Source organism: Phoca vitulina, unplaced genomic scaffold (genome assembly GCF_004348235.1).
Source record: "Phoca vitulina isolate PV1807 unplaced genomic scaffold, GSC_HSeal_1.0 scaffold19, whole genome shotgun sequence".
NCBI lineage: Eukaryota > Metazoa > Chordata > Mammalia > Carnivora > Phocidae > Phoca > Phoca vitulina.
Window position 1 is genome coordinate 25,293,400 of NW_022589722.1, and position 25,133 is coordinate 25,318,532.

A 25,133-nucleotide genomic window follows, 5' to 3' on the forward strand; every position below is an offset into this window, starting at 1 on the left:
CCCCCCCCCCCCCCCCCCCCCCCGCCCATCGGCCTCTACAGAGAAGTGGGCTTCCAAGCTCCTGTCATCAGACCATGAAGCAGTTTCCAGCCTATGAGCCAAGGAGCTCCAGGGGCTTCAGAGGTCCTCCAGGGGCCACTGACCCACAGCCACATACAAATGGCCGTGTAGCTGAGGACCAGCGAAATTCATCCCAAACTGACAGATTCATAGGAGCTATTACTGTCAGTGGACTGAATTACCTTTGTGGAGGGTTTGATAGATGTTGACACTGGAAAAGAATCTTTTTACTCTGAATTAGGCAGAATTATTCTCTCTCAAGTTCTCATCAGGCCTCTGGTTTTGTTTTTTGTTTTTTTTTTTTAAGATTTTATTTATTTATTTGACAGAGAGAGACACAGCGAGAGAGGGAACACAAGCAGGGGGAGTGGGAGAGGGAGAAGCAGGCTTCTCGCTGAGCAGGGAGCCCGATGCGGGGCTCGATCCCAGGACCCTGGGATCATGACCTGAGCCGAAGGCAGATGCTTAACCACTGAGCCACCCAGGCGCCCCAGGCCTCTGGTTCTCTTTGCTCAAAAAGCCACAATTTTTGAGTGAGCTTTTGGAGCAAATTTGCCCTGGTTTGATGCCAGTAGGCACAGTGCTTTCCTATTCTTCCTGTCTCCTTCTGGCCTTCCACACAGCCTCTTGTCCTCTACCTTCTCCTAAAGGCTCAGTCTACACCCATCCCTGAGCACTCCGCTGGTTCAGTTACCACCCTGGAGCTGACCGCTCAGTCTTTGTGTCTAGTTCCCCTGATCCCTCCACTGGACCATCCCACAGGTGCCTCAGACTTGGTGGCCAAACCCCCCCTGCATTAGCCTGCCTCTTGGCACCTCTGGAAGCCATCCCCTTCTTCCCCCTTCCCCACTTCTGTCCAGCCTGACCCTTGGCCTCCCAACTGTGTATCCACCTCTCCCTCCTCACACCCTCTCTCTGCAGCCACTTCCTGACTGGTCTTGTCCCCTAAACTCACCATTTCCGCATGGTCACAGTGATCTTACAATAAGGTATTGTCACTTCTCTGCCGAAAACATGGCAGTGCCCATCAGGGCCAGAAGTCTTTGGCCTGGTAGCCAGGCCTGCCTCTCTCCAGCCTCCCTTCCCCCCACTGTCCCTTCGCCACCTCATCCAATTCTTCACCCCTGGTGTAGCTCTCAAGCCCCCTGCACAGCAGTCATCTGGGCTGCTTGTTAGAATATTGATTCCTGGGGCGCCTGGGTGGCTCAGTCGGTTAAGTAGCTGCCTTCGGATACAGGTCACGATCCCGGGGTCCTGGGATTGAGCCCTGCATTGAGTTCCCTGCTCAGTGGGGAGTCTGTTTCTCCCTCTTCTTGCCCTCCCCCCCGCCACTCATGTGCACTCTCTCTCAAATAAAATTTTTTTTTTTTAAGGTTTTATTTATTTGACAGAGAGCGACACAGCGAGAGAGGGAATACAAGCAGGGGGAGTGGGAGAGGGAGAAGCAGGCTCCCTGCAGAGCAGGGAGCCTGATGCGGGGCTCGATCCCAGGACCCTGGGATCATGACCTGAGCTGAAGGCAGACGCTTAACAACTGAGCCACCCAGGCGCCCTCAAATAAAGTCTTAAAAAAAAAAAAAGAACATTGATTCCTTAGGGCTGTTGGAACCTGGGAGCCTATCTCCTGGGGTAGAGACTGGGAATCTGCATTTCTAACAAGGGCCTGGGAGACTGATGCCCACTCAGGTTGAGGCAAGCGCCCTCCCTGCGTGCCCTAGCCATGCTGTACCGCCTGAGGCCCAGCTGGATCACCCTCAGACAACTGCCCTTTCCGGGCAGCCTTTTCCATGCTCCCTGTCTGGGATGGGACCCTCCCCTGTGCTGACATCTAGGTGGTGCCTCTCCCGTCCCACTTGGACAGCTGTCCCTGTTCCCTACCTTGAGCTCTTGGAAGGCAGGGGTTGCACTTTTTCTTGCCCTGAGCCCCCAGTGCCCGGCCCACGGTGAGTGCTCAGAAACTGTCTGCTGAGTGGTTGGGGAAGTGAGTACGCCACGTCTGCTAGCATAGCAGAGTCTTGTACCTGAAAATAGAAGGTCTGAATGGGCTCCCCATCCTGGTCGTAGGTGAACTGGCCAAGAAGTGTCCCCTCTTGCTGCAGGTCTTCATCAAACCCCTGAAAAGAGAACAAGGGATGGAGGGAAGATCTTGCACTAGACAAGTGCCCCAGCCCCCCCCAGGGAGGAATGTTCTCCCTTCCTGTTCCCATACTGGTCCCTTCCCACACTAGCAGATCAGGCAGCAGCCTTAGTGAGACTGTAGGGGGCCTGAGCCCTGGACCCGGTTTCTTCCAGTGCAGCCTAAGATAACTGGGACTGAGGTACCATTTCCCACCCTGCTGCTCTCTCTTCCAAATATGCTCCTTTCTTCCCAGCCAAAGAACAGATCCCAGCTTGGTCCTCGTAGAGGCTCACAGGGTCCTGTAGCCCCCCTAGCCCCCCACAGGTACTCACAAAGATGGAGAAGTCCTTGGGGGCACTGGAGATGGTGCTGTTGGGCGACAAGGACTTGGGGACATGCTCTAAGGTGACAGCAGTGGGGCGGATGCGGGCAGAGAGGCGAACCACGGCAAAGCCCTGGGGCCCCTGGAAGGCCCAGCAGTTGCCTGGGTGCACGTCTGGCTGGAGGGGAAGGAAGCTGGGTCAGCGTAGGGCTGGTGACAAAGATAGCCCACCCTGAGCACAGCTTTTGCTGACCCCAGGATGGGAGTCCCCCAGCTACACAGGTGACTGCTCGGGGCCCCTGCTGCTGCCCTCTTTGGGTGCCTACCTGGAGAATGACTCGGGGTGACTGTGAGTGGTACCACAGGGGGATGCCGAAGAGGCTGAGGAGGGCCGTCTTGGTCTCATAGGTCTCGGAACACCGGGTGCTGATAACACTAGCCCCTAAGACAGGAAAGCAAGGCAGTGTGGGCACCTGGAGCTGGACCCCAGCAGGGGAGGGAGGGTGGGCAACCCAGACACCAGTGCATCTCACCAGCCCAGGGAACCCAGGTGGGGACGGCTATTGCCATGTCCTCTCTGAGGATGGAGGGCAGATGCCCCGGGCCTAGTCTGTGTACTTCAACTATATCCAACTACAGAATAACTGTAAACGTCAGCCTCTCCCTGGCCAACAGTGGTGTTCAGTTCATCCAGACTTCTCCTAAGCTTCTTCACTTGCCTTCGTTGTGAGTGATGTGTGCTGATCTCAAGCTCCACTCGCCTAGCAACATGGCTGCCCCGGCCAATGCCAGAGGGCCGGCCAGGACGGGGACCTGGCCAGCAGCAGGACAAAGGCTCTGCAAAGGGGGGAGAGTGCACACACACCTCCTGATTCCAGAGCGTAGTCCACCATCCCGATGCGGTCCTCACTGTAGCGCTTCAGGGCCTGGTTTACAATGCGCTGCACCTGCTAAAAGAAGTGCCCAGGGCGGCTGCCAGGAGAAGGAGACTTGCCCACCCTTAAGCCCCTACTACTGGGGGCCCCCCCTATCCTGCACCACACACTGGCATCCAGCCACACACACCACTTCCCTAGGTGTCCCCCCACTCCCACCCCCACCAGCCCCAAAGCCAACATCAGAGCCTCTTGCATGTTGAGAGGTAAGGTAGATATCCCTTAGGCCTTGAACACACCAGGAAGCCGGCAGAGTTGGGACTGTGCAGGTCTATGGCTCCCAGGAAAGAGAACACTGTGTCAGGGGGTGGGGCTGTTCCAGGGGCCACACAGTCCTTACCTCCTCTGTCACCCCGATCACGCCTTCCTTCTGCAGCGTCAGCCCCAGGCTGGCCGCGGCCTCCCTCGCTGACTTGCCCTGCATCTCGGCCACGTGGGCAAGGATCTTGCTCTCCAGCTCCTGCAGCTGAGCTTGCATCTCCTCTCGCTGAAGGAGCCCCGTGCGGGTTCCTCCACCTCGGAGAAGGAACTGACTGACCCAGGCGGGGAACTGAGACTCCACCTGGGTACCGAAAAAAGGTCTCTGAGAGGCTCACAGGGACAGTGTTGCTCTGGTGGCCCAGGCCAGGGCAGGGTGGTGCCTGGCTTGAGTAGAAGGGGTAGGGAAGGAGCACAAGCCTGGGAGGGGAGGGCCGGGCCAGCAAATCCTGCTAACCCACACGGAGGAAAGAGTTATGCACAACCCTCCACGTTATTGAAAACAAAACCGGAAGAGCTCTGGTCAAAGAAAGCCAACATCTGTGCCAAGTCCCAAGCAGGGGCCGGTTGGGCAAATAGGCTCTTTGCCATATGGGCTCCTAGGACAGATGCCCTCCGAGGACAGGGTGTTCAGCAGGGGACTTGGGTGGTTCCAACTTACGTCATCCCTCACGGCCTGCAGCTGCTGGGGCAGGAGGCCCACTTGGTCTGCCACGGAGCTCTGCTTGAGGCTCAGGGCTGCCAGCTGGCCCTCCAGCCGCCCCAGCTCCTTCATGGAGTTCTCTCGGACGGCCTCTTGGGTCATCCTATTCCCGAAGAGAGGAGAAAAGTGTAAGCCTTGGCTCCCTGGTGAGGGGTGAGGCCGTGCTGAGGAACACAAGAGGATCCCCTCGTTGGCTCCCAATAGAAGTGTGTGCTCATCACCCGCAGGTGCACGCAAGGCCTACACCTGGGGACCCTGGCCTGGGGACCACAGCCCCGGCGCCTACGAACTGGTTTGCTTATCCCAAGGAATAAATTCTTACCCTGTTCCCTTTCTAACCCCAGATCCATAATTCACTCTGCCTCGGCCTCTCCCACCCTCCACACATACGCATGTCTGGGGTATGGGAAGGCAGCCTACATGAGTGTGGACAGAAAAAATGGCATGTCTACACCCAAACCCACAAACCCCAGTTCTCCTGCAGTGCCTCCTATACCCAACCTCTCTCGCATCTTAAGGACAGACTCTAAGCAGGTGTTCCTGAGCTAGGTTTCAGCCATCCCCTCTCTGCTCTGGGGCTCTGCTCCCCAGGCCTGCCTGGGTGTGGGGGGAAGGCGCAGGGAGGAGCAGGCCTAGGCCAGATGGCAGTGCCCATTACCTCTGCCACTCAGACTTCAGCTGCTGGAGTCGAGCCTCAGACTCCTGTAGCGAGAAGAAGGCACAGATACAACAAATGCCAAGCTCACAGCAACCGGTCTCCCGGAGCAGGATCTGTTCCCTTTGGAGTCTTTGTTTCACTACAGCCCCACCCTGGCAAACCTTAAACACCTCCTGGTCAAGGTCCCCAAGAGAGTCTCCCTGCTGGCACACTTCGGCATTCATTCATTCACTCATTCATTCACTCGGCATGTTATACCCAGCACAACAGACCTCCTGAAAGCCCCCCTTCCTCAAGCATGCCCCAGCGCGTCCCTGCAAAGCATTCCAGGGCCCGTGGGTTCGGCCCTCAGCAGAAGTCAGGGGACTCTACCCCCACCCCATCTGGTGTCTAAGCAGGCCCTTCGGGAGATCTACGCTGTCTCAGCCCAAGAGCAGATGTTGAACTGGATAAGGGCCCCACCGACCTGGGAAGCCTGGACAATTTTCTTAAAGAGGTCTTCGGAGTCTTGTTGATGCTCTGCTCTCAGGGTGACCAGTTCTTCCTGTCAGAGGAGAGAGGCTGAGGACTTTCCGGAGTTACAGGCAGAGGGAACTTAGCCAGTACGGGGTCGGATGGGAACTTGAACCAGGCCTGTCTGACTGCGAACTTCAGCTCCTGGCCTTTCTTCTCCAGTGCTCCTTGGGAACATGCAAGACTCCCTGGATCTAACTGCACACCTCTTGTGCCAGGCACTCTACAGTCTTGTGCTCGCACGACTGGGTGGGGGTGCAAGGGTAAACACGAGAGCCTCCATTTTACAGGGAACGAAGGCTTAGAGAAGGTAACTGCCAAGTGACACACTGCTGTCTCTGTCATGTCAGGGTGCACAGGGCCTTGCCCCTCCATCCCATACACCCACCGCGCCACCCAAACGCCACTCCGCTCCTGCTCAGAGACCTGGATCCGAGCGGCGGTGTCCCTGCGGAAGTCCTCCTTCAGGGCAGCCTCACGGCGGCTCACCAGCCCCTCCAGAAGCGCCAGGGTGTCGTCCTGGCTCAGGCCCACGTGGCCTCCCCCACCAGCGGCTCCCTGCCGCAGCTCCAGCCGCTCCAGCCGAATAGCCTCCTTCTGCCAGTTGGAGGAAAATTCAGCAGCGAGAGCTTCCAGACGCCGCTCCAGAGAGTGGACCTGGGACAAGATGCGCTGCTCAGCCTGGCGGGGTGGGGAGGGAAAAGCCATGGAGGTGAGTGACAGAGGACGCTCTGTGCCCCACAGGTAGGGGAGGACGCCAGCAGGGAACCCGGGTGCCCTAAGGCTGCTGACGTGTGGTGACCGTGCGGCACAGGACGCTGGACACATGTGGCCCGGAAGGGTCTGATCCCCAAGGAGGAGTGGGTGTGGGCCAGGTGAGCGGGGACATAGCAAGGAGGGAGCCGCAGGGGACTGTGTGGCCTGCTGGGCTGACCCCAGCCCCCTTCCCTCTGCTACATGGGTGCGCATGCCAGAAAGTGAGGGGCCGAGGGGTTCAGCTGCTGACTTCAGCAGCTCCCACTAAGTCTGTCCAAGAGAACTAGGGCTAAAAGACAAAATAATTTGAAAAGGCTTTCTTTTCTTCTCTTTAATTGGAGGGCCCACAGAGAAAATAGAAGTCATTTGGACTTGAGGGTTGCACCTGATAGCATGCTATGAATTTTTAGAAACTTGCTGGCTTAAAAACAAAAATCTTTGCCAAGGGAAGATATAATCTGTCAACTGTCAGTTAAAGACAGGAACCTCCTAAGCGCAGAAGTTGCTTCTGATTTTTAAAATTTTTTAAATAGGCCGTACATTTGCAGGACTCAAAAAGCAAACAGTAAGTTATTCTAACCTGTGTCCCTATCCACCTGGTGCTCTCAACCACCACCTGCTCCCAAACCAAGCAACGATTCTCATTCATGTCTTTATGCAAATGTAAGCAAGTACAAAGATATACTCCCCCTTTGCACAGAAAAGGTGGTCCTGAAATTGTATTTAACATCTTTACTAATGATTACAAAAAGGAAAGTTATAATGCCAAAATAGGTTATTATTTTATGAAATGATAACATGATGGTGAGGAAAGTAATATCCACCAACATAAATGGTTAAAAATGTGTTAGCCAATTAGATTCAGCAAGATGCAAGAAAAATTCAAATATATTTAGGGAGTAAAGAATTTTAAATTTTCATTGTCACACGCACACATTCTGGTTATCTGGGCACTTGTCACCCCCACTGGACTGCAGGCTCCTTGAGGACACAGCCTGGGCTGCAAAACTGGCCCCCGTTCTACCCTCTGCCCTGTATTCGCACCCTCTGCAGTGTGGGCTTGCAGGTGCTCCCATCAAGAGGTGGCGTCTATGTCCCCCTCTTGGAATGTAGCCTGGCTTTGAGACTGCCTTCGGCCTAGAATGTGGTGGAAGGGACAGTTCTGAATGTAGGCCTGATTCTGCTCTCACGGAACCATGGTCAGCTGCTATGAGAACAAGCTCAGGCTAGCCTGCTGGACGAGAAAAGCAGGTGTGGTGCACAGCCAGCTGCAGACACACAAGGGAGCCCAGGCTAGATCAGCCGGTCCTTGCTTAGCCCAGAGAAGCCACCCAGAGGAGCCCCAGACTCGTGAGCTAATCAAATGCTTGTAGTTTTAAGGCACTGATCTTAGGAGTGATTTACTTGTAGTAATTGGTAACTGACGAACATATCACCTTATTCGTAGAAGATGCTTAGTAAATATTTATGAAATTATATTACAAAGGAACAAAAGTAGACAAAACGATTGGTCTCATTCTTTTTCCTTCGGTTTTCTGTGCTTAAGACGGCAACTAACTTTGGGACAGTTTGAAGTCCTATTTAAGCACAAGCAAACTGCTCCCCCAGTACCTGCACCCCAAACCGTATAGAAAGGGGTGTCCTGGGAGACAAGGCAGTTTATCAGCGAGGACGACGCCTCTTCTCAGCCCTGTATGTAAGGTGTAAGGGCAGGGAAATCAACTACAAACACAGGCAGAGCGAGGACCCGCGACCCTCACCTGGAAGTGGGACAAGTCTCTGGACTCGCACACGTCCTGCTGTCTGCCGCTGCTCTTCGCTGCCCACCAGGAAACCACAGCAGGGTGGAATGTCTGCAGCCCATACGGGTAGAAATACCAAGCGCCTGTCCACAGAGGAGAGGGGGTTATCCAGGCCAGTGGCCAAGAGCAGGAAGGCATAAGCTGCTGAAGAGGGCAGCCTAATCAACACGGGTTATTAGCAGCCTGTCTCATTCCTGTGAGCTGCGTTTCTTCTGGAAGGGATGGAGGGGTGGTGGAATGGAGGTTCCCATCATTCTCTGAGGCGGTAACTTCCACCCGACAGTCCCAGAGTATATGCGTTCTCACATCTCTCAGGAACCCTCATCTTTCTCTGGATGGCAAAACTCAGAGAACATGGCTCTAATAAGCTAGGGATGATCCAGCGGTAGAACCAGAGGCCACTCCCGAATGTCCATCAGAATCACCCAGGAAGCTTTTAAAATACCCAGTATCTGGCCCCACTCTCTAGAGCATGAATTCACTGGTCTGGGGGATCCTTCTGTAGGTGAGGTGAAAGATTTTACTTACTTACTTTAGAGAAAGAGAGTTGGGGGAGGAGCAGAGGGAGAGGGAGAGAGGCGCGGAGCCTGATGCGGGGCTTGATCCCACGAGCCCAAGATCATGACCTAAGCCGAAACCAAGAGTTGGATGCCCAACCGAGCCACCGCACTGTCCCTGTAGGTGAGTCTTAAAAGCTCCTCAGGAGGGGCCCCTGGGTGGCTCAGTTGGTTAAGTGTCTGACTCTTGATCTCAGGGTCATGAGTTCAAGCCCACCATGCTGGGCATGGAGCCTACTTATAAAAAAGAAAAACACAAGCTCCCCAGGTAACTCTCATGGACTACTGTGATTGAGAATCACTAAAACAAGACACCTGCTAAGAGAGGGTGCTACAGCCACAGGGACACTTGCATCTTGCTTTAGGGGTCATCTGCTTGTGATGCGTTTACTCCTGAGCTGGGCACATGCATGTGTGTGTGGGGATGAGGGCAACTGAAAAGCTGCATGCGTCTCCATCCGGGTAGGACCACACCTGCCACTCAGTCATTGGCTGGGAGCAAGTGCAGCGGGAATCACACGCCCCCCAGGCTTTCAGTCAGTCCCTCTGGACACGCCTCACTTCATGCACTCCCCTCCCGAAGCGGGCCACTCCCCCCGCCTTTCAGACTCTCCACACGCATCTCGCATCTCTTCGTGAGAGATGCCGCTGGGACATCAACTCCATCAACCCCACAAGGCTGCGGTGAAACTCAAATTATCGGAGGTAACTCATGAACAAAGCTATACAACTGTAAAGGATCATTCTTATTTTAAGGGTGATGCCCAGTTTCCACTGGACATGAACAAGCTGTTCTTGTAACAGGAAACAAAAAGGAAATCAACACTTGGAAAAATTTTCTACCTTGCTATTCAGTAAATACAAGTTGAGTAGATGCTAAACCTATAAAACCAACTCCAGGGGCGCCTGGGTGGCTCAGCCCATTAAGCATCTGCTTTCGGCTCAGGTTATGATCTCAGGGTCCTGGGATCGAGCCCCACCTTGGGCTCCCTGCTCATCGGGGAGTCTGCTTGTCCCTCTCCTCCCCACTCAATCTGTGTCTCTCTCTCAAATAAATAAATAAAAACTTAAAAAAATCAACTCTAAAAAAAATAAGGCATGGTCTCTATCAATTAATTGTAGATTGGTACAATCATTAAAACAGGCTGGGGGCCATAGAGGCAACTCCTATGGAATTGTGAGACTCCTATGATACTGTCAGATTACAAGCTGAACACAAAATATATACACATAATTATTACAACTACGTAAAACACACAAAATAGTCCTAGGATAGAGACTGGAACAATGTCAAGCACCTTATAAATGAGCTATATTAGTATAAAAGAGCATGCTTCTCTTTACTACTTTGTTTCGATCTCAAAGATAGTTAAAGATTGAACTTGACGTCGTAAGAATTCACTCACCCAGAAGATGTCCTGCTTTCAAATGGAGGGAAAAGGACTACTACTAACAGTGTCAAGATCCTGGCTTTTACCCCAGTGCTGCTGTTTTAGGGCATGTCCTGAGCCAGGTGGCTCCAAGAATGCTCTAGATATGCCAGGCAGTCCAGAGCAGGCCCCCAAACAGGACCAGGTCAGTGGACTGGGGCATATCCCCTCTCACCCACTGGGCACCCTGAGAATGCTGCATGGGTCAGTGAGGACCCAGGAGAGCCAGACAGGACTGGCCTGGGGCTTGGGAGCTGCCCAGGCTCAGTCTGATCCCACTCATCCTGCCTCCTTCCCTTTCCTGTAGGTCATCACGGTCCCTGTGGTTTTCACATCTCTGCTCAGCGCCAGCCCCCACCCACACCCTGCCCTGCCCCTCTGGCACGCCAGCGCCGTTTTGGCCCGGCATGCTCATCCTACCCCTCCCCTGCAGCCCCGGGCAAGCTCACCATAGGTCAGGCCGGTCATGAGCAGCAGCAGCAAGAGGAACCACAGGAATGTCTTCACAGACGAGAAGCGCCTGGACCACAGGAGGGGACAGTGTGGGGGGGGGGTGCGGCGGAGGTGTCAAGAGGGCATTCGGGCCTCTTTATCCCCACGGGGAGTCTGCAGAGGCTTTTCCTGAGTGCTAAACTAGAGTTGGAGTGGGGTGCCCTGAAGTGTCTCATCTCCCCAGGGCCGGACACTTTAGAGCTTTACCTGTAGGTCTTGGAATAATGGGGAGAATTCGGACTCTCTGAATTTTATTGATGTTACTTAAAAAACATGGGGTCTTGAAAAACCTGAAATTTTCATATACAGAGGTCCTCTAAGCAAGCAATTCTAGGAAAAAAAAAAAAATACAGAACTCCTTAAACAATGTTTTCTTTTAGAAAAATGAGGAACCTTCTTCTGGTGATACAGGTCCATCCTTGCCCCTCTCAGCACAGCTGGCCGACCACCCAGCCAGGACTACGGCCGGAGGACCCGGACTTCCTGGCTCAGTCTTCTTTCCTGGCTCTGCTGGCTCAGGGGCTTGGGAAAGAAACCCACAGCATCCTCACGCAGCACTATTCCTGGCTTCTGAACATGCCTCGGAGAACACTGGGTTCTAGACTGCCACGGGGCCAAGAGGGAAACCGAACTTTCTTGGCAACACCACTTGTTGGCCGGAGCCTAAAACCTGACCAGCAGGAGAAAGGCCAGGCTCGGCAGACACAGAAGTGGCCAGATGGGGCTGGCATTTAGCAGGAAGAATCTAAGAAACAGGAACCCGTAATTCCAGAACACTCCCTGAAGAGAGCTATTGGTTTGGAAAACACCTGACTCAGTCCCATCATCTGTCAGGCAAAGAGGGGCTCTGGGGAGTCTGCTCACTGATAAAAGCTATCCGTGAACTGGGACAACCACCTTCAGAGAGATGACATCTAGGGGTTTAGGAGCTTTATGGGTCCCTTCCGTCCCAGGGCTTCCGGATTCATTGTCAAAGTGGGGGTCTTGCTCACCTGGTTAAAACGAAGACATCGAGAAGAGAGGCAGCTGTCGTCAGGCGATACCAGGTGGTGCCAACCCACCAGTAGAGGAGGCCAAAGAGCCGGCCTACAAGAGGGACCGGCAAGGCCTAAGTGTCACCCTGAGCCAGAGGCCTGCAGGTCATGGTTCAGAGCACCGCTCTGTCCACCTGCCGCCCCCACCCCCAAGCCTGAGCTGCCAGAGCACCTCTGTCCTGTCCGAGGCCACCCCGTTCCTCTGATCCCACCTGCCCAGTCTGCCAACATCCTCCATCCGGCTCCGCAGCTGCTCCTGCCCCTCCACCCAAGAATGCTAGAATGTTACTATGGCTCCTGGTCTCCAGTGATTATTCTAGAATGAGCTTTCCCTGATGGTCCTATGGTCTCTTGGTGGGCTGCCCAACCACAGGGAGAAGCGGGGAGAAGGGGCTGCTGTAGAGAATGGAAATAATCATGCACAGAATAGCCAGCACCCACCTGGAGAAGTGACAAGCGTCCAGAAACAAGAGGCTGCCCAGGAGACGGCGTTCCTTAACCGTGAACCTGAATCACGGTGGTCAGTCTCCGAGTATCCTGCAGGGACAGAGAGGCCACACTCAGTCTGTCCTCACTTTTACGGGCCCAGAGATATGGAGACTGCCTATTAGTTGTCTCCTTCGACTGTGAGCTGAGACCACCTATCACTCTCCTTTGCATCGCACAGGCTGGCCCCCAGCAGGTCAGTAAACGTCTGTCAAAGGAATGAAGTGGTAGGCTTCTGACATTTTGTTTGCTTTGAGCTTCTCGTCTGCATCCCTCTCCTCACCAGCAGTCCTTCAAACCATCGTTCAGAACTAGACTAAAGGGGTCAAGCCCCTCCTCTATGTGAAGCCCCATGTTAAGTACTGGCTGGACACAAGTCAAACACAATGGAGTTGACCACAGGCTGCTCAGACTGATGGGGACAGGGCAGTCAAGGTGTGTTAAGGGTCCCCCAGGCCTGGTTCAGGGTGCCGTGGTGGCACGGGGGTGGGGGGGATGCCCGGCTGGTCTGTGGAGAGGCCCGCCGGATACTGTGCTCTCTCAGGCGGTCAGGGGGTCACCTTCCCTGGGCCTCCCCCATCACCGCCCCAGCAGTCCCAGGAGCTGCTGGAGTGTATCCCCGAGGCGTCACCTACCTGCGAAGTCATCCTCAGAAGAGTAGCCCGAGGAAGAGCCCAGGAAGTCCTCGGAGCTCTTGTTCTCAGCAAGCCCGTTGAGTTTGCTGCTCTCCGTGCCGCCCGTGCCCCTCCTCCTCCTCACCCGCAAGTCCTCACCTGCGGAGGGAAGAACGCGGGGTTCTCCGGGGGCCGAGAGCTGCTCCCAGGAGGCTATGCCACACGGCCTCATGGGGACACCTTGAGGAGCATCTGATAGACAGATGGGACTGCCCTCCGCTTCTCCCGAGCTCCCTGGGTCCACAGGAGGGTCTCTGGGCCTGGAGCAGCTCCATGACCACTTCGTTGTCTGACGTGGCCTGCGAGTTCAGACACTCGGCTCCCCTTCTAAGGGTTTCTGAAGATGGGGAGCCCCTCCTCTGGCCCAGCAGTGCTTACGAAACCACTCAGGGGGAGGTTTTGGACCTTAAGTTTCCACTGGAAGCAGAGGAAGCAAAGCCCCAGGCGAAAGGTCTCAGATACTCACTCCAGTAGGAGTCACCATGCAGGTGGTCGTCGAGGATGGAGCTCCTGGCCAGGGAGGAGGCCCGGGGGCTGCCAAAGTAGGACTCCCTGACCACCGACTCGCTGTAGTAGGAGGTGTGTGCGTCGGAGGAGGGGCCCAGCTGGGGCGCTGGGGAGAGGCGCTTCATGTTGCTGGATTTCCTCTTCAAGGTCCTGTGGGAGGTCAGCCAGGAGGGGAGAGGCCGGGAACAGGCAGGTGAGCCCAGCCAGGAATAGGGAAGCAAGCCGCTCTGCCCGCCTCTAGTGAGTGGGTCAGCCCTGTTGCTAGGCAACCAACAGCTTTCAGGCTCCTGTGGGTGCTAACCACAGGTGCTCTCTTGGCTCCCATTAGCTCTAAATCTCACCAGCAGTTAAGTGATGGAGTCAGGATTCAAATCCAGGTCCCTAACTTCAAAGCCAAACTTTGTGCAAATGGGGTTCACATTTGCACAGGCTCCCCACGGCCTGTCCTCCTAACTTCTTCTCGTGCTGCTTAAAGCAGTACCAATTTCTACCGCCCACTGAAAACCCGGACCAACCCGACCTGGCCTCCTAGGACTAGCCAAAGCCTCGTGAGCTGCTCTCTGGGCCTCATATCTGCCAGCCGGGCAGGATGAGGCAGGCACCTGCTTCAGCTCATTTGCTGTGCCGCTCAGACTTGGTCCTCCCCTGGGCGGCTTCGCTGGCCCGGCTGAAGCCCTACAGACAGTACACATGGGTCAGGGGCGGAGGGTCAGAAGGGCACACCTATCCATAGCAGAAGGGGCTCCTGTGAACCCCATCTGCACTTTGGGGGGTTCTGGCCTGGCTTGTTCTTGAAGCTGCCTCTCCCCACGGCCTGTCCTCCGAACATGAGGACAACAGCCTGGCCTGCAACAGGGGGAGAAGAAGCGGCAGTGCTGGGTCCTGGCATCCTCAAAGGTGTGAAGGTTCCCCCTCGACCGGATGGGCATCTGATCTCTGCCCGCTGAGGTGGCAACAGGAAGACCTGCCCGAGCCCTCTGCGATCCACGGTAATCCCCTACCTGAGAGGACTGTCTTTAAACAGGGTGCTCTGGCTCCCCATCACCGAACTCCCTCCGCTGCTGCTGCCGCCATCATCGTCACCCTGGGAGTAGCGCGTGAGGCGCTGGCTTCGGCGGGACATGACGACGTAGGATGGGGACCCTCCCCCTGGAGAGACTCTTGGGAGAGAAAGGAGGACATGTGAGGCCTGCGGTTGTTCTCAGCTCATCTCTGGGGACCTGGCTCCCAGGGAACAGTCCACCCCCTGTGCATTCAACCCAGCCTGAGAGGTGGAGACGTGGGGCATTTATTAAGCATCTGCCGGCACCCACCCCGCCGCAGTCCCTGCCCGGCGTCGGGCTCACTTAGTACCCGGGTGGCCTCTCTGGGTGCTTTCCACAGGCTTTTCTAGTTTTCAGTTAACCTGATGCTGAGCTGCCTGAGAGGCAGACCCGGACCTTCTGCAACCTTCGGCACGGAGCAGAGCACGTCGAACACGACAGGCACCCGACAGATGCTGACTGAATGCCTCTGATCACTGCTGCCTCGCCCAGACGCTCCAGTCCAGCCATCCCACCATGCTGCCCTCCCCCTAGAGGTGTGCGTGCGCTCATTCCAACTGTTTCTCTTCGAGGGGACACACTTTCTTTTCCTTGTGGCTGTACTCATTGATTCACAGCGCCAATCCAACTTGGACTGGAGAAAACCTTTTTCCTGGTAAGCCCCACCTCCATCCTGAAGGGGTCTGTATGCTGTGTCCCCTCAGTGATTAGCGTGCAGCAACAGCAGTGCATCCCGGTAGGATGGTGATGGTGAGGACAGAATACTTTGTTAAATGCCTCCTAGGTAACCGGCTCCTTACACAGCCATCTCTGATCCTTGTGAACATGGGAAGTACCATTCCTGCCATTGTACAAGGGAGGACCCTGGGACACGGAGGTGATGGGTGACCTTGCCCACAGTCACCTAGCCTATGAATGACAGACTCAGGATTTGAGCGTAGATCTGACAGGTGTGGGATTTCGGTCAGTCTCTGCCAGAGGGAACAAGTCAGCACATGGGGTGAGAAATCAAGGCTCTGGAATTGATATCGAGGACTCAAAGGAGGCCAAGGTGAGGAGACCAGGCAAAAGACAGCGTTTGATAACCAAAGGAGGATTAATAAGCCTTCCAGATATAAAAACCCAAATTCAAAATCTCAGATGACCAATGTGAGGAGTCTCAACGTGGCGCCTTTGCCTGCCCATGTTACAAAGTCTTTGTTATACTTAGACCCACTCAAGAGTCCCCAGTACTTTTGACTTATTATCACTTCTAATATTCCTGGGTGATCTTTACACTGTTAGGTCCCTATGTTGTACAAAGGGCATAGACTAATATTTCCCAACTCAAGGATGTGGAAACCAGAAGTTCTGGTTAGTCCAGCTGGAGAATTCTAGAAAGTCCTCTTCTGAAAAACAAGCAGCCTCACGTCTTGGTCTTACTGGCGTCTTCCCAGGTAGGATGCCCACCTAGCATCCCTCCGTGGTTTTAGGCCTGTGTTGGTAAAGGGACCAATTGGTAGTAGCCAAAGCAGGAAGTTGGCCTGGGTCCTTTTCTATATTCCACTCCTTATAAGGTAATTCCACCCCCTCGACTGCCCTCCCCACCTGAAAGCTCCAGAGGCCCATATAGGCTCCTCCTCTTAACCCCTGCCTGCTGAAGGGAGGGAAGCCTTCACCCTGGGGCAGAAACAAAACAATGTTTCTGCCAACTCAAGCCGCTCTTGGCAAGAATATAAATATTCAGAGGGAGGTGTGTGGGGTGGGGGGTGGAAGGGGGTGGTGAAAACTGTCAGCAGTCCCCTCCTCCGCCCTCCCAGTCTTTCCTGTAGTCCTGGTATCACAAAACAGTTTGCAACTGAGTCTGGGTTTCAGAAGATGCGAAAGGTCAAGGCCTGAATCCTCCAAAACAAAACAAGGGCCTCTAGGAGCTCAAATCTTTTGCATATCAGAATAGACCCCACCCTCACCAACACACACACACCAGTTAAGAAACCCTCAAACACCACATCCCTCCCCACTTCTGGGCTGAACCACATCCTCTCAACTCCACTTTCCCCCACACCCCCCTCCACAAACTTATATGGCAGTAACCAGCCAGTCTTCAGACTTAACCTAGATCTCGGGCGTCTTCCACGGGGCCTTTTCACACTACTTTCCCTCGTGGGACCTGTAAAACGCTCCAGGTGCTAACTCCCTTCTCCCCTCATTTTCCCTCCGGGCTGAACGTGCAGACATTTGATTTTTTTTTTTTTTTTTTTTAACCAACCACGCGCCTTCCCTGCCACTCTGTTCTAAGTCACACTCCCGCCTCCTATTTGTTTGGTTTCTTTTTTTAAGAACGGAACAAAATGGGCCTTCCTCCCATTCCCAGAGTCTGATAGGCAGAGGCAGGGAACTGCCTGTCCCTGGAAGCCGCCTGCCTGGCACGAAAACAGGCACTCCCCTGGGCCGGTCGGAGGTGGCCGGGCTCTCGCTCCCCTCCTCTCGGGGAGGTCGTGCCCGGGGAAGTCCCGCCTGGAGACATCCGCCCTCCCGGCTGGCCAGTGGGCGGGCTGCGGAGATGAGTCAGGGCGGCTGGCCCCCGGCACGGCGCTGGCCCTTCCCGACCGGCCCAGGGGCGTGCGCCGGGCGGGGCTGCAGCCCGGCCCAGCTTGGCCCGGAGAGGAAGAACCAGGCCTGGGCAGCTCGGCCCTGGCCGGAGCGGCCCGACGATGACCCCGGGAGTCGGCGGCCCGCGGGGAGGCGGGCGAGGCCGGCCCACATACCCTTGCCCCGCACGTCCACCCGCCCGAGGCCCACGGCCGGCGGTTACCTGCTGCTGCCGCGGCGGCTCCGTGCGGGGCCGGCGGCGTCCGAGGCCCGCTGCGCCGCCCGGGCGCGCCCCCTTCCCGCGTCGGAATCCCGCGAGCGGTGCTCGGTGAGGGGCCCCGGGCGCGCGGGCAGCGGCGGCGCGGGACGAGGCCAGCGGGCGGGACGGCGCGGCAGACAATGCGACCCGCGCACAACCGCGCTGCGCGAGTGGGGCCGGCCGGCGCGCGCGTGGCCGAGTGTGTATGTGTGCGCCTGCCAATCAGCGCTGACAGGCCGCGGCCCATTGGCCAGGCCCCGCCCGCGTCACCGCCCACTGCCACCGCCCATTGGGCGGTTTGAACACAAAGGCCCCGGTTCGCTCCTCCCACCGCGTGGGCCGTGGCGGAGGGGGGTGGCCCGGCGCGCCTTGCCCGGAGTCCGCGCGTGGGAGGCGCGGGGGCGGCGGCGGGCCGCTGGAGGACGCTGCTGCAGCCCGCGGGTGGGGGCCCGGCCGGGCCTGACTGCGCACTTGACTCCCGGCCTGGCGGCTCAAAACACCTGATCCCGCTCCGAGCGCGGCCTCGTGCGCCTCACCCCACCCGTGGCCTTCCGGCCGCGGCGTCCCAGCGCCCCGCAAGCCGACTCCGCAAGCCCGGGTGCCGGGGCCTTAAAGGCATCGGGTGATTGGGGAGACACAGCCTCTCCGAGGATGGCCCAAGGAAGTGGGGAGCAAGGAGAGTAGAAGACCCCTGACCTCAGGCCCACCTGGAGGGGTAGCGATAGTTAGCCCTTAGTGGATTGTTAGTGGATTGTTGAAGGCTTGCTAAACGCCTGGCGCATGCGTAATTGTCCCTTTAGCCAGGCATTTCTACAACCATTTTAGAGATTAGGAAACAGGTTCATAGAGGTTTTAAGGGATTTGCTTAAAGTCACAGCTAGAAAGAGGCAGAATTGAGATTAGGAGATTCTCTTCACGTCCAAGTCTGATTTTTCCGCTTTAGGGTTGATTTTGGGATTCCAGACATGGCAGAAGGCTCCGTCACTTCCCCGTCTGCTCCCAGGGCCCCCAAGTTTCACTGCAGAAGTTTTTCTCCACTTTAAGGAGGCATTTTGCTACATTTGATACTGAGAAGGCAAGGCTGGTTACCTCTTCCTCTCCCTCACTCAGATTCGTGTGATAGATAGATACTGAGCGGGTCAAATGCTGCCAGACTCCAGCAGCCCGCCTCCCGCCAACTTTACAGATGCACAAGTGCACAGCTCGGGAGGAGTCATTTCCTGTGCAAGTTCTTCTAGGGGTAACTGGTTATTTCACTTTTAAAGCACCAAGAGGAAGAGACAAGAAATTACAAAATCACTGAGACAGGACAGGAAGGTGCGGTGGGGGGGGGGGAGGTAGAGGCTTGAGGAAGAGTGAAACCCTTGGGCTAACAATTTAGCACTCCAGACAAAAACGACCCACCTTCCTGGGCCTCTACTGCTCCCCCTGGAAAAGAGGGGGTCCTCACCTGCACTTGCAGCATCCTGAAGACAAGGGTTAGACCCTGAGGACAGGGCTGACTCTCCAGGACCCCGCACGGGGCCTGGCTCACGTCTGAGTATCTGCTGCCCGTGGAATGAGTGAAATGAGAACGCAAATCAGATGTAGGGCCAGCTTCCCAGGGGCCTCTCTTGACCCCTTCTCACCTGGGCGCTTAACTCCCCAGTCCTGTCCTCGTCAGTTCCAGCGCAGTGTCCATATCTCACCCTCGCCCCTGCAGGCCTGTTTCACTCTCCGAGGATCCTGGCAGAAGGACCCTTTCCTGGGGCGTGCCTTCTGCCGGCTGGAGGCAGGTCCCTCTTGAACCATCTTGCCTCTCTGGGCCAGCAGAAGGTGAATAATGGCCCCAAGGATATTAGGTCCTAATCCCTGGAGACTGTGCATGTGAGTGAAAGTGGTGAATCTTTGCAGACGCCATTAAATGAAGGCTTTTGAGATAGGGAGATTATCTTGCATTATTAAGGTGGCGCTACATGTAATTACAAGTGTTCTTCAAGAGAGAGGGAGAGAAGAGGAGAGGGCAGCGGGACCCCGGAGGCAGAGATTGGAGCGATGTTGTCATGGGATAAGCGATGCTGGCCGCTCCCAGAAGCTGGAAGAGGCAAGGACCCCATTCTCCCCTAAAGCCTCGGGAGGGAGCACGGCTTTGCTGACACCTGGATTTCGGTCCAGTGATTTTGATTTCGGACTTCTGGTCTTCTGAACTGTGAGAGAATACGTTTCTGTTGCTTCTAAGTCACTCAATTTGTGCCAACTTGTTACCACAGCCACAGGGAAGTAGTGAGAGCCAGGAGAAATTCTTGGCCTCACTGTTCGGGTGTCCCGTGTTTGTGCCGTGCCACCCATCACACGCAGACCCGTCTCCCCCTCTCTCGGCCCCTCACCTATCTCCCCCGGCTCCCTCAGCAACTCTCCCTCCCTCGGGGCTCTTCCCTGCGTGGCTGCCATTCATGTGGCCAGTCTTCTCCTCTTGGCCTCCGCCCCGTTCTTGCTCCTCCTTCTCTCCTCATCATTTCATACCCAGTGGCGGGGCGGGAGGCGGACCCCTTCGTCCCCTGGAACAAGATCTCAGTGGCTGACCATGCAGCCCCTGCAGTGGGGGCCACGTGATGGCTTTCTTTGTCACCAGGCCCTTTTGCCTTGGCAGCCCCTTCCTTTATTAAAAAAAAAAAAAATTTAAACATATATGTTAGGACCACGTTGGCAGAAAGATGACTGCAATCTAGGCTTGATTCATTCGTAAATATTATTATGATTGTACGGAGTTTTTCTTCTGATGTTAAAAGGATGAAAATGAAACCATTTCCGTATCGTGGGCCCTGGGCGCCCTGCCTGCTCTGCTGGAGATGTGAGAAACAGACGGCTCAGCCAGGGGAGCCAAAATGGGCTCCTGCCCCAGCCCCGGCCTGCGGGGGGCCCCCCCGGACCACTGAGCACTCTTCTGCTCTCACCCAGAGCAGCCATAGGAAGTCTCACGTCCGTGTAGGGATGATAAAAAGCAAAGTGGGACCCGCAGCTCTGGCTCCAGGCCACGTGCCCCGCTTGCTTGCCCCGTGATCCTGGGGTGGCCACTTGACCTCTCGGAGCCATTTTCCTCACGTGAATAATTACAACTGTCCTGTGCGTCACCTTGGACAAGTCAGCAAGGCCCTCTGGCCTCTGTTTCCTCGTGTGTGAGGTCAAGTGAGGAGAGAAACTGCTTCAACACAAAGGGCTTTTGCCGCCGGAGATCTTTGGGAAGTCGAGGAGGTTGGGCTGTTGGTCTGTCCTGGACTCATGGTCACGCTGGGGAGACGTGACCGTCCCACATGGAGGTGGGATGACTTGTGTACCTGTCTGCTTGCCCCAGCTCCAGACTCGTGTGCCAGGGACTCAATGTGCCCGTGTCAGAGGAACATGAAAGCGACAGCAGAGCCTCTAGTCACCTCACTGCTGCCAAGGCCACCTCTACTTCTCCCTCCCTGCTGTCAGCATGGGTCAGCAGACAGGGTGTTGGCGTCTCTCATTTAATCACCCCAAGCAGTGTCCTTGCTGGGGGCGGGATGGGGAGGACTTTAATGTCAGGCTTCCTGGCAGCAGGAACACGTTTGGCAGCTGTGGAGGGGGGTAACGTCAGAGGATCCTAGTGCCCTCCCACCCCCCAGGGGCTGTTTCTCTATCCTGTCAGGGATCTGATGTGGGCTCCCAACTCCACCCTGCCCCGGCTGGCGACAGGGCTCCATATTTACGGGATCTTTCATCCCAAGACCTCAAAGAGCTCTGTCATCTGGTGACAAGCCCAGTAAAACCTGTTTTATGGAAGGGGAAGGCCAGTCCGAGGAAGGAAAGGTGCTGGGTCCAGGTTAGTAAGCGGGCCAGCCAGGCTCTTATGGGTGAGCGTGCCTGAAGTCATCTCGGTCCCCTCACGCCTATTACAGAGCCAGGCTCCTAAGAACTGCTCAATAAACATGTATCAACTAACTGCCTCACTGCAGCTCCCCGATCTTCAAACACCCCACTCCCTAGGGTGGTGGCCGCAGAGCCCTGAGCGCCCCACTTGCGCTCCCCAGAGCTGAGCCCTCCTCGGCCTCACCCAGGGCCCCTCCCACTCCCACACCTTTGCTCGGGCTGTGTGTTAGCCTAGAATGCCCTTTCCCCATTTTTCTGCCTGATGAGATACTACGAAGCTTTCAAGGATGGGCTCAGATAGCACTTCTCCCATGGAGGCTTCCTTCCCTGTCTCCAAGTTCCCAAGGCAGAAAGAATGGCTCCTGCACCATGTTCCCACGTTCCCCATCCCCTCTATGCAGGCATGTCCCACGCTGTGTTCTGGAATGGGACTAACAGTCACCCACGGCCCCTACAGATAGCACGAGCCCTCAGTGTAAGCTTCGATGAGTCACTCATTGGCCCCCGCACAGCACCTGGGTGCCTGGAGGAATGGCTTGCCGCGCCTCCGGGGTCAGAAGGAGAGTCAGGGGTAGCGCTGGAGCCTCCACGGGTCATGACTCATGGGCTCATCTAGAGGGACTGGCCCAATATCCCCATGAGGTTGTCTCTCCTGGAAAGGACTCTCAGCCCCTTGACACCCCCACTGCTGCTCTACCTGCTGTGGGGACATCGCTGGGCCAGTGGTTCCCAGCGCAGGCTTGACACTCAGACGCTCCAGGTGAACAGCGCGGGCCATTTAGGCTTTCTCAGCCTCAATGTTCTCATCTGTAAAATGGGGATGACATTCATGTGTCTACTTCCTAGAAGCCTAGCCCAGTGCCTGGCACAGAGTGAGTGCTCCATCAGTGTTAACTACTTTTTAATTTACAAGCATCTATGTATTCTAGGCCTGCTGCATCCCTGCTTTGCCAGGGAGTAGGACCCGGCCCTGCTGGAGAAGGGCGTGAGGAAGCAGGTCACACAGTGGGGCCCCAGGAGGGACACAGGCCTCTAGGGGCCCCCATGATCAAGGCCTCAGTATCACTTTCATGGGCCCCTTCCTCCATAAAAATATCTTTTTTTTTTTGGAGAGACAGCCTCTTTTTTTTTTTTTTTTTTAAGATTATTTATTTATTTATTTGACCTCCATAAAAATATTAAAAATTCTATTTTGTGGCTGTGTTGGTATAAAGGAGAACATAATCCAGGCTGGATTGTACTCATTTTTTTTTTTTCCTTCTGATTGAAAAAATAATGAAGGCATTTCCGCGGGCCCGAAGTGTGTTGCGGGCCCTGGCGCTGTGCCTGCTGCGTGTAAGGGAGGGACGGGCTGTGACTCCCCTCGCCCAGATTTGGGGAGTCAGGGAAGCTGCCAGAGACAGTGACCTGAATCAGGGCGAGAGGAGTAGCCAGGGGACAGAGGGGGCACCAGGGCGAGCACTCGGCTCAGGGGACATGGCCGGACCCACCAGGCACACTGTGTGGGGACAGCCTCTGCCCCCTCCCAGCCATCACTGGACTCTTTGCCCGTGTCCCCTGGGCTAACGTGAGAAGCCTCAGCAGCACCCCAGCCCCTCCCCAACGTCAACAAATCCTCCGCCACTCACCCCTCACCGGGCCTCCCTCCTCCAGGGCTGCAGCCCCCGGCAGGCCTGCTCCGCGGGGCAGGGGGAGGGACTGCCGTCCTGCCCTGCCCTCCAGGTGGCTGTGACGAGGCTGGGCGGAGCTGCACGGGGACCCCGGGGCAGCTGTCCTCACGGCGGTGCTATTCTTGGTGTGGCCAGCATGGCTTTCCCACGCAGGGACAGACCTCAGAAGGGCCCTCCTCATGCGGCCCCGGCTGTCAGCAGGGCAGCTTGCTCAGGGAGGAACATTCCGTCATCGTGAGTCACTCGGTGTGGTTCCCAGAGAGGGTGCGGGACTTGGGAGCCTCTGCCCATGGCCGAGGGCATTTCAATCTGGGGACCCCAGTTTGTTCAGCTCCCCTGTGCCCTTCCCCCTGCCCCCACGGCCCCTGCTTCCTGGAGGTCTGTACTTGCCCAGGTGTGGGGGGATCCGGCTGGCTGACTCTGGTGGCACACAGGTGGGGCGGGGCCCGCAGGGCCCACACGTGGTCCTCTGCCCGGCTCAGTCCTACCAGCCGGTAGCTTCTCTGCCAACACCCCCAAGGGCCCTGGTCCATGCGCCTGGACCCCGTGTCCAGCCCAGCCTGCAGCCACGGCTCCCTGGGGGTCAGGACATTTGACTTCTTGATGCTAAAGAAGGGTGGGGGGAAGCAGAGAGGGATGGGGTCCAGAAGACTCGCCTCTAGCAGCTGGGGGCGAGTGTGTGTGGAGCGCGTGTGCACGTGCCCGCGTGCGTATAGCATGGACAGCCGTCTCGGGCTGTCACTTGGGGATGACATGATGGCCTCAGGCAAGCCTCAGCGTGCTCCTGTGGCCGCGGCAGGGGTCCGTTCCAGAGTCCATCCCCGGCTCAGCCGTCCTGGCTGGCAGTGGCTGCCCCCCCTCCCGTTTGTACCCCGGCCACCCCAGCCCGAACCTGTCCAGCCCCCAGGACGGGCAGTGAGTTACCTGTCTGCGCACCCGGTCCGGTGCCCGCCACACGGGGACAGCGCACACGGGGTGTTGGGGTGGGGGGCGCTGACCTGAGCCTGCTCTAGCCTCCCTCCTCTCTCTCCCCCTGACTGGCTCCCCAGCTCTTGCCACACAGGCTCTGAGGGTCCTGCAGGTCACATCTCTTTCTCCTTTGTGTCTGGAATGCTCCAAACTCTCCTGTTTTCTCCCCCGCCTTCCTGTTCCAGCCCCCACTTCTCTTCTCTGTTAATCCATCCTTCTCCTGTATTGGCAGCTTTCCTCCTGGGGACAAGGTGGCTGTGGTTATTTGAAATTCAGGCAGTTTCTCGGTCTTCCTCTTCCAGCCCCTCCCCAGCTGTCACCCTCATCCCAGACCCTTCAGAACTGGGTCCCTGCCCCACCCCACACCTCACCCCTAACTGCCAGCCTCCCTCCCAGGACCCGCCCCTTGGATCCTGCACCCCCTTCTGCTCCCCTCCCTAGGCTCCAACCTCTCCCCTTGGGACCCCTCAGTGTGGTGCCCCCCCCACCCGACAGTCCCTCTGCCCCTTAAGGCCTGTCATGCTGTCATCGTCCCCTAAGAACCCTGGTTCCAGAACTGGATTCTGAATGATTTCTGCAGCTTCCCAGCTTCCCCCCAGCCCACACTTTCCCTCTGGCCTCCACAAAGCTTCCAGAACAATCTTTCTTAAGCACAGGCTGTACGTTGTCAGCTGCCTCTAGCTTACCACCCGTCCCTGGCTCCATCAAGCCCTGGGTCAAGTCCAGCCTGGCCTAGAAGGCCCCCATGGTGTGGCCTCTGTCCTCCCCCCGGCCTCATAGTCTCCCCTCCCCACCTTACCCAGAAAAGAATGAACACAGCAGGCTTGCGACAAAGGCCTGCTTTCAAGACTGGCCCTTGGCTGGCATCTGGAAACTTGGATTTCTGGAAGGTGCCCACCATTGCCTAATAAGAGCGACTCACTGTGCTACTTCCCCGGTGCCTAGCATCGTAGGTGCTCAGCAAATACCATTTGAATGAATGAAAAACAACCATCCCTGGTGGGCATTGCTGTCTCCATTTTACAGATGAAAAAACTGATGTGTTTGTGCTCAGAGATGTAGTTGGTCTGTCCAAGGTCACATAGCCACTGACTGATAAAACCAGAGCTTTCTGGATCCAGAGCACATTTCTCTTTTCCTTGGGCCTGCCCGGGAGCTCACAGGAGCCACGTGCACCATGAGGGGGAGGCCTGGCAGACACCCGGTGCCCGTGGCCTTGACCAGAGCTCTTCTAGATGAGAGGTGTGTCCCCGCTCACTTGGCCTTCTGGCTCTCGCAGCAGGAGCAGCTCCGGGGCGGCACCACATACATTTGGCCGGACAGGTTTGGGCACAGATGTCTGGGGCTCCCGCTCAGCCCGGGCTCCGTACTGGAGTCGGAGGCGCATGCGGCCCAGGCCTGGGAAAGGCTGCCCGGCTCCTGTCCCTTACCGGCCTCGGCCCACT

General features: G+C 56.4%; 1 protein-coding gene across 1 annotated transcript in view; it reads right to left on the bottom strand.

Annotated features, from left to right (window-relative positions):
* Window positions 1–17,334, bottom strand: part of SUN2 (Sad1 and UNC84 domain containing 2) — a 19,453-nt gene extending 2,119 nt beyond the window's left edge. Inside the window, exons 1-17 of the mRNA XM_032416591.1 lie at window positions 17,144–17,334; window positions 14,308–14,466; window positions 13,266–13,456; window positions 12,761–12,898; window positions 12,081–12,176; window positions 11,598–11,691; window positions 10,563–10,633; window positions 8,085–8,209; window positions 5,995–6,249; window positions 5,522–5,599; window positions 5,056–5,099; window positions 4,356–4,500; window positions 3,777–3,998; window positions 3,367–3,451; window positions 2,828–2,943; window positions 2,512–2,679; window positions 2,082–2,174 (exon numbers count right to left, since the gene is read on the bottom strand). Of these exons, the coding sequence (XP_032272482.1) occupies window positions 2,082–2,174; window positions 2,512–2,679; window positions 2,828–2,943; window positions 3,367–3,451; window positions 3,777–3,998; window positions 4,356–4,500; window positions 5,056–5,099; window positions 5,522–5,599; window positions 5,995–6,249; window positions 8,085–8,209; window positions 10,563–10,633; window positions 11,598–11,691; window positions 12,081–12,176; window positions 12,761–12,898; window positions 13,266–13,456; window positions 14,308–14,429 (2,043 nt within the window). The 5' untranslated portion in view covers window positions 14,430–14,466; window positions 17,144–17,334. The remainder of the gene's footprint in view (window positions 1–2,081; window positions 2,175–2,511; window positions 2,680–2,827; window positions 2,944–3,366; window positions 3,452–3,776; window positions 3,999–4,355; window positions 4,501–5,055; window positions 5,100–5,521; window positions 5,600–5,994; window positions 6,250–8,084; window positions 8,210–10,562; window positions 10,634–11,597; window positions 11,692–12,080; window positions 12,177–12,760; window positions 12,899–13,265; window positions 13,457–14,307; window positions 14,467–17,143) is intronic.
* Window positions 17,335–25,133: the final 7,799 nt, after the last annotated feature.